This window comes from Colobus angolensis, unplaced genomic scaffold (genome assembly GCF_000951035.1).
Source record: "Colobus angolensis palliatus isolate OR3802 unplaced genomic scaffold, Cang.pa_1.0 Scaffold19, whole genome shotgun sequence".
Taxonomy (NCBI): Eukaryota; Metazoa; Chordata; class Mammalia; order Primates; family Cercopithecidae; genus Colobus; species Colobus angolensis.
Genome location: NW_012115043.1, coordinates 4,726,933 through 4,741,648, shown reverse-complemented (window position 1 = coordinate 4,741,648; position 14,716 = coordinate 4,726,933). Strand labels below are relative to the sequence as shown.

At 47.8% G+C, this 14,716-nt stretch overlaps 2 protein-coding genes across 3 annotated transcripts in view; one reads left to right on the top strand and one right to left on the bottom strand.

Moving 5' to 3' along the window:
• Nucleotides 1-13,431, top strand: part of MAP2K1 (mitogen-activated protein kinase kinase 1) — a 108,693-nt gene extending 95,262 nt beyond the window's left edge. Inside the window, exons 6-11 of the mRNA XM_011940361.1 lie at nucleotides 3,375-3,499; nucleotides 6,283-6,484; nucleotides 9,142-9,206; nucleotides 11,116-11,177; nucleotides 11,606-11,651; nucleotides 12,380-13,431. Coding sequence (XP_011795751.1) covers nucleotides 3,375-3,499; nucleotides 6,283-6,484; nucleotides 9,142-9,206; nucleotides 11,116-11,177; nucleotides 11,606-11,651; nucleotides 12,380-12,493 — 614 coding nt within the window. The 3' untranslated portion in view covers nucleotides 12,494-13,431. The remainder of the gene's footprint in view (nucleotides 1-3,374; nucleotides 3,500-6,282; nucleotides 6,485-9,141; nucleotides 9,207-11,115; nucleotides 11,178-11,605; nucleotides 11,652-12,379) is intronic.
• SNAPC5 (small nuclear RNA activating complex, polypeptide 5, 19kDa) overlaps nucleotides 11,636-14,716 on the bottom strand; it is an 8,755-nt gene continuing 5,674 nt past the window's right edge. Inside the window, exon 4 of one of the 2 annotated variants that reach the window (XM_011940363.1) lies at nucleotides 11,636-12,595. The gene's annotated coding sequence lies outside the window, so the exon portion shown is untranslated. The remainder of the gene's footprint in view (nucleotides 12,596-14,716) is intronic. The other variant, XR_001001573.1, reaches the window with a different exon arrangement.

Here is a 14,716-nt window from a genome sequence, read left to right as displayed (position 1 = left end):
CTCTTAGAATTTCCCTTCTGTTCCTCTCCAACCCCTTGCATCTCTGCTGCCTCCTAGGCAGTATTGTTTCCTGGAACGGGTGGGAGAAGCTGGAGCTCTCAGCCAGGGATGGCGGCAAGCTGTGTTATGTAAGTTTGAAAAAGGGAGGCTTGCTTGCCATGTGAATAGAGATCGGATACAAGGACAGCTAGATGCAGCACAGTCATGCCTGAGCAGTAGCTGCAGCCTGAAGAGAGGTGTCTGAGCCAGCAGAGGAAGAAGCTGCTGGCCTGCGTGGAGGAGACTGTGTTCTTGTGGGGAAGGAGAGGTGTCTGGTTCTCTGAACCGCTGATCTGGGAGGGCAGCCTGTGAAGCAGTCATTCTCTATTCCTATAACATGGTGTGCTGCTCATATGCCACGCCTTATTACATCGATCCTGGTCTGTGATGGTATGAGAGCCGCCATTGTAACTGTTTCATTCATGGCAAACCATGGCCCAGAAAAGTCAAGTGACTTGCTCGGGGCTGCGTGGAGAGTGAGCGGCAGGGTCAGGATTTGACACAGGGCTTCTGTCTCACTAGCCAGTGCTACTCTTTTACTCTAAAACAGGCCTAACAGGTCATGCCTAAGCAGCCCATGGGAAGAGTGTGGGCCGGGTGAGGGAGCCTGATGCCATGTGGCCTGGCATGGATGAGAGGCAATGGCACCGGGTGGGAGGTGTGGAAGAGGGCTTGTGTTGGAGCGCCTTGGTGTGCCTCCCCAACAGGCGCTGTCAACCCCTTACCCTTCTCAGTCTCGTTCCATTCTCAGCATCATTTTCCAAATCCTGAGCTCCTGACCTCCAGAGGCCAGGCACCTGACGCCTGTCCTCTGAGGGGCCATGGGCATGGTGGGATGAGGAGGTACAACTCCAACAACAACTGCTGGACTCATGCCTCAGCTGAAGTGTTTGTGGGCCCTGTCCTAACACTAGGCCCAGGGAAAGAACAGAGCTCGTCCCTCTCCTCCCGAAGTTCAGAATCTCCCCGTGGTTCTCTGAGATGCTGCGTGGCTCACTCCCTCTCTCTGTTCACATAGTTGCTCAAGTGTCCTCTCCTCACAGGGCCATTCCTTCCACCCTGTCATGGCAGTACCCCCCTTACTCTCTCTGCCCTCACAGGGTTTTGTTAATTTTTTTGAGACGGAGTTTCACTCTATTGCTCAGGCTGGAGTGCAGTGGCACGATCTTGGCTCACTGCAACTTCCACCTCCTGGGTTCAAGCGATTCTTCTGCCTCAGCCTCCTGAGTAGCTGGGATTACAGGCTTGTGCTATCACACCCAGCCAATTTTTGTATTTTTAGTAAAGACAGGGTTTTACCATGCTGACCTCAAACGATGCGCCTACCTCAACCTCCCAAAATGCTGGGATTACAGGTGTAAGCCACCATGCCCGGCTGGGTTTTATATTTTTCTTTGTGCCACTGAAGACCACCTGATGTTACACATTTGTTCATTGATTGATTTATTGTCTGTCTCCTCTCACTAAAATTGAAGCTTCATGACAGTGGGGGACTTGATCAGTTTCTTGCCTGCTGTCTGGTGCCCACACAGAGCCCACAGGTAAGGTAGCAGGTGCTCAGTGGACAGTAGGTGGCAACCGTTAGACCATGGCAGCAGGGTGGGTAGAAGAGGACAGGTGTTAAGTGTCAGAGGGCCTGGGATCTGCTTTCAGCTTTACCCAGTTTTTGCTGTGTGACTTTGAACAAGTTGCTGGATCTCTTGGGCCTTAGCCTTTTTTTTTTTTTTTTTTTCCTTGGAGACAGAGTCTCACTCTGTCACCCAGGCTGGGGTGCACTGGCATGATCTTGGCTCACTGCAACCTCTGCTTCCTGGGTTCAAATGATTCTCCTGCCTCAGCCTCTTGAATAGCTAGGGGTTACAGGCATGCGCCACCACGCCCGGCTAATTTTTGTATCTTTATTAGAGACAAGGTTTCACCATGTTGGCCAGGCTGGTCTTGAACTCCTGACCTCAGGTGATCCTCCTGTCTCGGCCTCCCAAAGTGCTGGGATTACAGGCATGAGGCACCGCCGGCTTTTGTTTTTCAGTTTGTCCTTGGAAAGATACTTAAATAGACCTGTTTGAATCTGTTTAAGAATAAATAGCCGGCCATGGTGACTCGCACCTATCCTCCCAGCTGCTTGGGAGGCTGAGGCAGGAGTATTGCTTGAGCCCAGGAGTTCAAGCCCAACCTAGGCAATTTAGTGAGACTCTGTGTCTAAAAAAAAATAATAATAAATAAATGCATTCATATAACACAGTGTTGAAGGGAAAAATAATGAAACATTAGTAGTGACTCTGCTGAGTTGTATTATAGGAGGTTTGGATTTTTTCTGTGATTTTCTAGATGTCCTATGTGGTGTCTATATTATGACTATTAAGGATTTCCCTAGACATGGTCTGCCCTCAAAGTGAGTCTCATTGTTTGCTGATGTCTGCTCCACAAAGCCCTGCTCCAGGGGCCTTCACCGAGTCCCAGCCTTGGTTTTCTCACTTATAAATGAGGATAATTGACTCGGGTCTATGCACTTTACAGGACACTTGTATGAATCAGAGGATACAGTGGGGAAAAAAAAGTTTGGAAATTTAGGTCTCTGCAAACTAAGGGCCAGTGTACTGGTGTTTGTGACAGCGACCGGATGGGGTGATGATAAGAGTGCAAGGAAGGGGGATGGGGACATTGTTTTGCCTCTGAGGAGCAGCTTTAAGCCCTCTCACGTTCCAGCGCCAGGTAGCAAGGGGTTCCCCTTGACTGGCAGGGTAGGTGTAGCTGTGTAGGCTGTTAGGTGAGTGACTCCAGTGGAATGGAATCATCACTCAGCTCCCACACCTGCCACACATACTCATAAGAAAAAGACCCACATGCTCTGTGCCTGGTGCAGAGGTCTAGAATGGGAATTCCCGCCAAACCCTGTCCTCTTCTAGCCTGTGTAGCCTCAGCAAGCAGACAGGTTTTGTTGGTTTTTTTTCTGCCTCCTTCATAATCCAACCATAGATAGTATGTCTTACCAGTATGAGTGGTTGAAGCAACAGACTTTGAAATCCTGACTGTTCATGATAACGGACTCCTTCCTGTGGGTCATCTGGCCAAGTCTGCGTTCTCAGAGTGGAAATTGACTGTCTTTCTATTCTACTTCTAAAGCAGCTGCTCATTTCATCTCCTGACAGTTGCTTCTTGAACTCGGAACAAGGGGTCTTGGTATATAGCGTTTGCAAGCCAAGGGCTGCCTGATGGCGGACGGGGATATTGTCCTGGGACTCAGGGTCAGGGCTGGTCTGTGTGGAATGCTGACCCTTCTCTTCCCCAATCTACCTGTGTCAATTCCTTCCTTTTCTATTTTCTCTTCCTTGCAGATGTCAAGCCCTCCAACATCCTAGTCAACTCCCGTGGGGAGATCAAGCTCTGTGACTTTGGGGTCAGCGGGCAGCTCATCGACTCCATGGCCAACTCCTTCGTGGGCACAAGGTCCTACATGTCGGTATGAACAGAAGTTTCCATTGCTTGAGCTTCTTGTACGGTCAGGGATAGGAGCCCAGTGGGTATCTTTCCTGTGGAGCCAGAGTCTTGTGCTGGGTGGGGGACAAGAAGTGAGGGAGGAGGCACAGTGGTCCTCCCTGAGGAGATGAAGTTGAATGGGAAGATGGTCTTGGTCTTTCTTAGGCCTTGGAGCATAACTGGGATATTGGGGCCTTGACTCACTGAGAGGATTGTGCAGCTCCAGAATGCAGCTTTTCATTCTGAAGGATTGTGAGCTCCAGCTCCCCTCTGGGCATCTCTACATGATCGTCTTTAGATCCACAAATCCAGGATGCTCAGATATGACCCACCCCAAACTACCTCACCTCCTCCTTTTCTCTTAGCAGTAAATAGACAGCATCATCTCCCTGGTTTCCCAAGGTAGAAACCTGAGCATTGGCTTTTAATGTGCCTTCTCAGCAGCCCATCCTTTCAGTATCTTGTAGCTCCCAACTCCTGAGAGTCTGTTCAGAATTGTCCAGCCTCTTTTCTCCCTCCTCACTATGTCTGTCAGTCATTTACTCCTCCCTCTAACTGCAGCACACCTGGAGCCCTCACCAGAGTCTCTCCTCCATTTCCGCCAACACCCTGTGTTGGGGGTCTTTCCTACTGCTCCCAGCTCTGCTGGCTCCCACTGTCACCAGAGTGCTGTGTGGGGCTATCCTCACACCATAGCAGCACCAGCATGTTCTCTTCCCTCCTCCATACCTCCGGTTCCTTGGGACAGGGACAAGGTGTCTCTCTTGTCCCTAGTGCCTGGCGTGGGGCCTGGCATGTGGTAAGTGTTCAGGGAATGCTTGGCAAGTGGGTAGATGTTTAGTTGGCTGAGTGGGAGGGTACATGGATAGCACATTTCTGAGAATGATTCGGAAAGGTGGAAACGTGAGTCTGGGCCAGTGCTGAAGTGTGGCAGAGTGGAGAAGCGTTGGAGTGAGTAGGCAGTCTTTACAGAAGTGGCAGGGAGTGCAGGCCCACGTGGAAGGGGATAGGCGCAGAGGCTCATATCTTAACTTGTACAAAGCGTTTTATGTGTTCTCTGTCAAAGCATATATCATGTCCCTGGAAGGTCTCATTTGAGCCATGTGGTTGTCCCAGGAAATAAAGATTATTGTTCCCATTTTAGAGGTGAGGAAGTCTAGATTCAGGGAGGTTAAGCAACCTGCCTACTTAACCTTGCTGAGCTAGGATTGAAAGCTAGCTGCCCCCTTGCCAGGCAGATGCCCTTTGCACAGCACACCCTCATTTGCTTCTTAGGGAGGATTTGGCACCTGTGCCCAGATCCCAGTGTGAACACATCTTCATTCCTTCTTGCTGGCACCTACCCCCCACTGTGACTCCAGCCACTGTCAACATCTCTCACCTGGCACTGACCCACATCCCCACCCCTCCACTCCAGTGATCCACAGTGGAACTCTTTCTCTGTCATCTCCTTATTGTTTCTTCCCTAAATGTCTAATAACTGAGCAGCTGGCATCCTGGGCCATTTGACTGCCAACTCTCAAGTTCAAAATCCATTAACAGGCCCTAGGAGTTACCGGTCAGGGGTTTAATGGTTTGGGTTTTTGTGGTTATATGGTCAGTTCCAAAATAGTCCAGTGTTAGTGAAAAATGCTACAGGAGAAGTTAATGTCTAAATGAATATACTATGGCCAGAATAAATATTTTTTCGGTAGGGTTCTTGAAATACATGTGCTATTTCAAATAATGCTCATTAAAAATAATGCTTTTACATAGTACTGTATACATTTTTTCTCTTTGGCTCTTCCCACCAATATCAACCAATATTTGTACAGCATTTTACAACATCTGACATACATTTTCACTTGATCTTCTTAGTAACCCTAAGTAGAGTTTTCTTATGTCATTGTTACTGTCATTTTCATCAGCAGCAGCTGACCCCCCCCTCACCTTTTTTTTTCCGACACGGTGTTTTCGCTCTTCTTGCCCAGGCTGGAGTGTGGTGGCGTGATTTCGGCTCACTGCAAACTCTGCCTCCCGGGTTCAAATGATCTCCTGCCTCAGCTTCCCAAGTAGCTGGAATTACAGGCATGCACCACCACGTCCAGCTAATTTTTGTATTTTTAGTAGAGACAGGGTTTCGCTATGTTGACCAGGCTGGTCTCGAACTCCTGATCTCATGTGATCCTCCTGCCTCAGCCTCCCAAAGTGCTGGGATTACAGGTGTGAGCCACTGCGCCCTGGCCCAGCAGCAGCCCCATTTTATAGATGAGGCTGATAGTCAGGATCCTTTAGCTTGTAAGTCCCGGAACTGGGATTTCAGTCTCAGGCCCACTCACCCAAGATCTTTTGTTCTATATATCCACGGCACACCTCGTTCCCAACCTGCGTTCCACAAGCTTCATGTTTCACATTCAGTGATAAGATGAGCCACTCATGCTGGGCTTCGGACAGGCTGCCCTGTGCGTGTAAGACTGTGGCCAAGCTGGGTAAAGCTGGAACCACAGGCTGAAGTGGCAGCCAGGGCCCAGCCGATTACATGTGGTCTGTCAGTTTAGGCTAGATTATAGGAGAGAGAGAGCAGGGATGAGGGGTCAAAGCCACAGAAGCCAGCTAGGATTTGGTAAACACAATGTTTGGGGGTAGGTGGAAGACCAAATTCAAGAGGTTAGTGGAGCTCTTGAAACAAGATATGAACTATTGAGAAGGGACAGAAGAGAAAATGCATTAGCAGACCCAGGGGTCCATGTTAGGTCAGGTATTTGTAACTGTCTGTCTCTCCTGCAGCCAGAAAGACTCCAGGGGACTCATTACTCTGTGCAGTCAGACATCTGGAGCATGGGACTGTCTCTGGTAGAGATGGCGGTTGGGAGGTATCCCATCCCTCCTCCAGATGCCAAGGAGCTGGAGCTGATGTTTGGGTGCCAAGTGGAGGGAGATGCGGCTGAGACCCCACCCAGGCCAAGGACCCCCGGGCGGCCCCTTAGCTGTGAGTAGCCTGGTGTGTCCCCATCTTGGACTATGTGTTGGGGGGGGTCCCTTACTTTCAGGGGTTTCTGGAGGGCTGATTCTCTGTACATTCTGCCAAGACTGATTTCTCTGTCCCTGGATGCCAGGCTAGGGCTAGGAGGAAGCAGCAAGGGTCTCCAGGTGGGTGTTGTTATTACCAACTACTTCCTACCATTTGTTGAGTACGTACTATGTTCTAGGTACTGCACTTCGGACTTTATATACATTATTTAACCTTTTGTATTATTTTTATTATTAAGGGTCTTGCTGTGTTGCCCAGTGCAGTGGCTAGTCACAGTCTTCAACTCCTGGGCTCAAGCAGTCTTCCTCCCTCAGCCTCCAGAGTAGCTGGGACTACAGGCTATATAATTTATCTGGGGGGTTGGGAGGGAAGGGGCTCACTCTGTCTGGAGTGCAGTGACACGATCACAGCTCACTGCAGCCTTAACCTCCTAGGCCCAAGTGATCGTCCTACCTCAGCCTCCTGAGTAACTGGGACCACAGTCACATGCCACCATGCCCAGCTAGGTTGTTTTTTATTTTGTAGAGACATCGTCTCCTTATGTTGCTCAGGTTAGTCTCTAACTTTAGGGCTCAAGCAATCCTCCTGCCTCAGCCTCCCAAAGTGCTGCGATTACAGGCATGATCCACCATGCCTGGCTTCTAATTTGTGGGGTTTTTTTGTTTTTTTTTTTTGATACTGGGTCTTGCTCTGTCACTCAGGGTGGAGTGCACTGGTGCAATCATGGCTTACTACAGCCTTGACCTCTTGGGCTCAAGTGATCCTTCTGCCTCAGCCTCCTGAGTACCTGAGACCACAGGCGTGCGCCACCGTGCCACCATGCCTGGCTAGTTTTTTGGTTTTTTTTTTTGAGATGGAGTCTCACTCTTGTTGCCCAGACTGAAGTGCAGTAGCATGATCTCGGCTCACTGCAACCTCCGTCTCCCGGGCTCAAGCGATTCTCCTGCCTCAGCCTCCCGAGTAGCTGGGATTACAGGTGTGTGCCACCATACCTGGCTAAGTTTTTGTATTTTTAGTAGAGATGGCATTTCTCCACGTTGGTCAGGCTGGTCTGGAACTCCCGACCCTCAGGTGATCCGCCCCCCTCAGACTCCCAAAGTGCTGGAATTACAGGCGTGAGCCACCGCGCCCGGCATGCCTGGCTAATTTTTTAAATTTTTTGTATACATGAGGTCTCGCTATGTTGACTAGGTTGGTCTGGAACTCCTGGGCTCAAGTGATCGTCCTGCCTTGGCCTCCCAAAGTGTTGGGATTGTAGGCGTACTGCGTTCTAATTTTTTAATCATGACTTTTGGTAGTTTTTTTTTTTATTATTGAGATAGAATTCACATAAGACAAAATTCACATTTTAAAGTATGTAGTTCAGTGGTTTTTAGTGTATTGTTCCATGTTGTCCAGCCATCACCACTGTCTCATTCTGGAACATTTTCATTACCCCAGAAAGAAACCCCATCTCCCACTCCCCCTCGCCTGATCCGCTGACAACCACTAATCTACTTTGTGTCCATGGATTTGCCTAGCATTATAGAATTTTAATAGCATTTCATTTGTGAATATGATTATAATCTCCATTTTAAAGATGAGGAAACTGAGGCACAGGGCCCTTGTCAAGGCCACATAGACTTGTAAGTGGCCAAGTCTGACTCCCAAGATGATAAACACTGTGCAGTACCACCTGCCTCTCTGCATGTGAATATTGGAAAGTAAACCTGGTACTCAGGGAATAGCCTGACCTAGCCAACTGTTTTTTATGTAGCTCCATGTCTGGCCAAGGATACCTGCCCTGTACCTCCATGAGGTCCACATGAGAGAGAGCTTGTATGAAGGGGAAAGCAGAGGGGGCTAGGGGTAGCTGATGTCAGGTCATTGGTGGGGCTGGTGGCTGTGGCCTCTGAGGCTGGCCTGTGACTCTAGGAGACAAAAGGAATAAACGCAAGTTCATGGAGAATTAAAACTAAGTCCTTTAGTTATTTAGCTGCTATCTCATTTGTGCCTCTCTCACTAGAAGGAAAGGGGAAAGGACAGACATAATTATTATGTCTCTGCTTTACAAAACTCAGAACTTTGGCTCAGCAATGAACTGATTTGCCAAAGGTTATGAACTTAAGATGTGGCAGAGCCCAGATTTGTACCCTGCCTTTGCTGGTCCCCTCTGTGTTCAAGCCTTATCTGTGGATGTTTAATTTTTATTGTCCATGACCCTGTTCTGGTCCCAGGGATCCATACCCAACCCCTTGCCTCATATTAACAAGTAATCTGGGCCGGGCGTGGTGGCTCAAGCCTGTAATCCCAGCACTTTGGGAGGCCGAGACGGGCGGATCACAAGGTCAGGAGATCGAGACCATCCTATCTAACACTGTGAAACCCCGTCTCTACTAAAAAATACAAAAAAAACTAGCCGGGTGAGGTGGCAGGCGCCTGTAGTCCCAGCTACTCGGGAGGCTGAGGCAGGAGAATGGCGTGAACCCGGGAGGCGGAGCTTGCAGTGAGCTGAGGTCCGGCCACTGCACTCCAGCCTGGGCGACAGAGCGAGACTCCGTCTCAAAAGGAAAAAAAAAAAAAAAAACAAGTAATCTGTTTCTGAGAAGTATTTTTTCTTTTTATAAAATTTGTAGCATATGGAATGGACAGCCGACCTCCCATGGCAATTTTTGAGTTGTTGGATTACATAGTCAACGAGGTAAGTACTGCCTGGTTTCCTTCACCTTGGAATTTACTTGCTCATCTTAAGAAAACACCCAGATCCTGGGCGCGGTGACTCACGCCTGTAATCCCAGCAGTTTGGGAGGCTGAGGCAGTTGGATCAGCTGATGAGGTAAGGAGTTTGAGACCAGCCTGGCCAACAGGGCAAAACCCCATCTGTACTAAAAATATGAAAATTAACTGGGCATGGTGGTGCACGTCTGTAGTCCCAGCTACTCGGGAGGCTGAGGCATGAGAATTGCTTGAACCTGGGAGGCAGAGGTTGGCTCTGAAAAAACAAAAACCAAAAAACATCCCTGTCACAGGTTCAGTCTACTAGAGTTTAATATACCTCTCTTTACTGTATGCACAGCTTTATACTAAGCACCACGGGCTGCAGAAAAGCAGTTTCAGGATCAGATCATTGCTGCTTAAAGATAATGAGGGAGGCAGAGTATGTTGCATTTGTAGGAGTCAGAAAAAAAGCTATCTATCCTCTACTGCTGTGGACCTAAGCTGGGTGGTTCTGTGTGGTAGTCGTATTAAGGGAAGGGATATCTGAGGTTAGATATACCATTGCTGGTCTCCTAGCACGCACTGCTCTCTTCCAAATTTTCACATTAATTTCCCATGTGGTTCTCCCAAGCATTGCTGAGGTAGGCCAAATTGGTTCCTTTTCAAACAGGTGAGGAAATTGAGCCTCCAAGATGAAAAGTAGCCCACGTCATTCCCACCCAGTGCTCTTTCTTCCTCACCACCTCCCACCTCCCATTCTTACCTCCTAGGAGGCTTGGCTGCATGTCAGTTGATCCACTGCAGCCTCTGCTGACACACAGCCCCTCTGTTGCCTAGCTCTTTCCTGTTCAGAAGGAATGGATGCTGCCTCTGGAGGCCAAGCTGTTGGTCTCCTCTCTCCCTTGAATAGTCCCTTGATTCCCTCAGCAGCAGGGAGTCTGCAGTGTAGGGCTTGCTCTGGGTCACTGTTCTAAGAGCTGAGTTCTAGTCCCCACCTCAGATCAGACTGACATGGCCCTCAGAGGAAGAGCACTAGGTTGGGCTTTGTGGTGGTGGGCATCAGTGTCTCATTTTTAATCTCAAATTAAAAATGAGATTTGGGGCTGTACATCAGAGCAGTGACATCATGGACATTATGTCTGTGGGTCAGCACCTCCCAAAGAAGCTACACGCAGCTCGCAGCCCGGGTGTGTAAGTGGGCCCACATTTCCTGGACTGCATGGAACACCGTGCGCCCAGTGCTCCAGGGCCTTGTAGTGTATAGCGCTGCATGATCGCTATGGGGATCTGACAGCAGCCTCGCTGCTGGAGTGTGCAGGTAACATTCTTCCAGACCCAGCCCTGTCAGTTAGTTTCATCAACTTTGCACTGCCTCTCTAGGGCTCAGAAAAGGGATTTTTAAAAACCGGTTTGCTTCTGCAGGTGCTGTCAGACCTGGGCCAGCCTGGTGGTTTGCACGTGCCCCTAGCTGTTGCTGCCAGTAAATTGCTGGTTACGTTTCCATGTCGCACTCCAAGATTTACCATTGTAGAGCTTCAGAGCTTGAAAGGGTCCCTGAGATCATTAGGCCCAACCTCTTCATGTCAGAAGAGTAAACTGAGGCTCAGAGAGGAACAGTGGTTAGTTCAAAATCACCAGACAAGTGAGTGGACTTGACTTGGTCCCAGTTCTAAGTGTGCTATTTGAGACCAGTGGTTCCAACATGGTTACCCAAAAGGCAGCATTGGCCTTCCACCTGTGCCTTTCCTTGACTGGATGAGAGTAGGACTGCCTTTGGACGGCAGAGAAGACTTTAAAAAAATAGCACTGGCTGGCAGGAGGGGTGGGATGGGGAGAGGAGATGGCTGGAGCAAGGAGCCAGGCATTTTTCTTATCTCAACATGTGTTTGCAGCCTCCTCCAAAATTGCCCAGTGGAGTTTTCAGTCTGGAATTTCAAGATTTTGTGAATAAATGGTAAGTTGGCTCCTTGTTCTCTGGAAGGGTACTCTGGATTTGTCAGGCTCCCCACCCCATTTCTGGAAGCACCAGCTTTGCTTCTGCAGGCACAGCTTTGCCCTTTTCCCTCCCCTCTGATGATTCTCAGCTGCTGCCATAAGCCCTTTTATAGAGTGCCAAGACTTATGTGACATGTCTAACTACATCATGGATGTAGTAGCTGCTCCTTTTGGTGCTTGCTCTCCAGGGATTGGCACATTGCTTTTTAATTCAGCAAAAATGTATTAACTTACTGTGGGCATGATATTGTGCTTAGAACCGGAGGATGAGTCAAGCCCAGGCAATCCTCAGCCTCTAGTGTGCAGAGAAGACAGGCATGCAAACATGTTATTTGAGCTAGAACCAGTGCCAGGCAATAGCTCTCACCTTGTCTTTCTTCCTTTAAGCTTAATAAAAAACCCCGCAGAGAGAGCAGATTTGAAGCAACTCATGGTGAGTCCATTTATTCCAGATTCTTACAGTACCTGTATATTCATTTGTTGTTCTGTCAGTCACCTGTGCAGTACTTCCAGAGCCCATTCATTCCCTGCCCACTGTGGTCCAGCTGAACCTGGGGCTGCAGAATACCAAACACCAGTCTCCTCTGCCCTCCCATCAGTTTAAGGGAAAGCTGGGGTGACCCCTGCAGCCTGAGTAAGCATGCCAGAGAAAGGCCTTAGGGGGCCATGGGAAAGAAAAGGCCAGCCCACCCCCTTCATGGGGATGGGGCCTTTCCCTAATACTGACTGCCTCACCTTACATTCAGCCTCCTTCCTGAGTCACTCTCCGCCTGCTGTTTCGTTTGGTGGCAGTGGGATTAGCTAAGTAATACTGTAAATATGTGGAGAGCCAGACTATGCATGTAGTATAATATGCACTAAGTCCATCATTTTCTTTGTCCCTTCTAACAAGCCTGTGAGGCATTTAAGGCAGAGTTACTGTGTCCATACTGCAAGAGTAGGCTCCAAGAGGTGACTTGCCCAAGGCCTCACAGCTGCTGTGACTGATGGAGCGGGTCTTTGGACCTGCAGTTGGCCCCACTGCTGCTTAGGGGCAGGTGCCAGGTGCTCCTTCCAAGTGTAGCACAAGCTCTAGACCTGAAACTCTTGGGATTTTCCTTCCTGGTGGGTGTTTTTGTTGTTTCTTTTTAACACCACGTTCTCTCGTTTCCTTACATGCAGGTTCATGCTTTTATCAAGAGATCTGATGCTGAGGAAGTGGATTTTGCAGGTTGGCTCTGCTCCACCATCGGCCTTCACCAGCCCAGCACACCAACCCATGCTGCTGGCGTCTAAGTGCTTAGGAAGCAGCAAAGAGCGAGTCCCCTGCCCAGTGGTTTGCCATGTCGCTTTCGGGCCTCCTTCCCATGCCTGTCTCTGTTCAGATGTGCATTTCACCTGTGACAAAGGATGAAGAACACAGCATGTGCCAAGATTCTACTCTTGTCATTTTTAATATTACCGTCTTTATTCTTATTACTATTATTGTTCCCCTAAGTGGATTGGCTTTGTGCTTGGGGCTATTTGTGTGTATGTTGATGATCAAAACGCGTGCCAGGCTGAATTACAGTGAAATTTTGGTGACTGTGAGTAGTCATTCTTATAATTGCACTGCTGTTCCTGCTCCATGACTGGCTGTCTGCCTGTATTTTCGGGATTCTTTGACATTTGGTGGTACTTTATTCTTGCTGGGCATACTTTCTCTCTGAGTAGGAGGGAGCCTTGTGAGATCCTTCACAGGCAGTGCATGTGAAGCATGCTTTGCTGCTATGAAAATGAGCATCAGAAAGTGTACATCATGTTATTTTATTATTATTATTAGCTTTTCATGTAGAATTCAGCAGTTTACATCCAAATCTAGCCAGAGCCCTTCACTGCCATGATAGCTGGGGCTTCACCAGTCTGTCTACTGTGGTGATCTGTAGACTTCTGGTTGTATTTCTATATTTATTTTCAATATACTGTGTGGGATACTTAGTGGTATGTCTCTCTAAGTTTTGATTAATGTTTCTTAAATGGTGGAATTATTTTGAATGTCACAAATTGATCAAGGCATTAAAATGTCAGATTTATCTTTCCCCATATCCAAGTACCAATGCTGTTGTAAACAACGTGTATAGTGCCTAAAATTGTATGAAAATCCTTTTAACCATTTTAACCTAGATGTTTAACAAATCTAATCTCTTATTCTAATAAATATACTATGAAGTTTAAAAAAAAAAGGATGAAAGCTACTTTTGCTTTTGTGTAAGCTTTTCAATTTCTTTAGTACACAAGAAACACTGGTTGAGCCAAGCATTATTGGTGAAGGGGAAAGGTGAAGATGAGGAGGAGGCTGGAAGGCAGAAACACCACACCAAGTTCAGTGCTTTGGACTAATGGGGCTTCCTGTAATTTCAGTCTCTGGACTCAGTCCACCTCTTCTCATCCCACACCCTTCTCTGTTCTTCCAACCCCCTTCCTTGTGGGACCTGTGAATAGATCCTGTATATTCCTTTGATCTCTTTATACAAGGGAAAAGCAGCAGATGGGGGTCTGGGAGCAAATCTGAGAAAAATCACAAAATATTTCTTATCTCACAGAACATTTCTCATTTTCCATATACCAATAGTTGAGCTGAGGGCCTGTCTGCACTTCCAGGCTGTCATGTTCACAGGAGGGGCTTGCTGGTAACCAGCTTGCCTACCTGGTGTGGGAGTTTTCTGCACGACAGGATAGTCTGTTTGCTTTGCGACATTAAGCAATGGTTTCCCTTCTTTCACCACTTACACTTAAGCACACCTTCCTGGAAAGGAGGAATGTGCCTGATGCTGGCTTTGTCATGCCTGTGAGGTGGCAGTGATGTCACAAAGCCATGGCCCACTGGCCACAGGATCCCTTTCCTTAGCTGAGAAGACTTTGGGAACTTTCAGGTACATTTGAGGTTGCCTGGTCAATACCTCCCCTCATTATTTTCTTTGAAAGGGGAGGTTATAGAAACTAAAGGCAACATGTATATTTATAAATAAAAGGCCCATTCCTTTTTAGATTAAAAACAAAACTTGAGTAAATAATCTAAGTAGGTAGTTCCAATCTAGAGGTACCAGAAATTGGGATACTGCCAGGATTTTTAAAAAATGATCAGTGTTGTATATACTGCTGCCTAAGCTAGTCAGCTTTTTTTTTTTTTTCTCACCGTGAGGTATAGCTTTTCTAAGTCAACAGTTCAACTTACACATTTTCAACACATAAACATTCAGGCTGGGTTTTAACATTTACACCCTGTGTCTTTTACAAATGACAGGACACCACCACTACCGAGAATGTTTCATTAAAATGATCATACTACATCCTTAGGAGAAATGTTATGAACTGGTATCCAAAACCCAGATCTGACCACTCTCATGCTCGGTGTCTTTTGAGGGGTGCTTAGATTTTTTTTGTTTTTAAATTTTTATTTTTATTTTTTATTTTTTTATTTTTTTTTTTGAGACAGAGTCTCGCTCTGTCGCCCAGGCTGGAGTGCAGTGGCCGGATCTC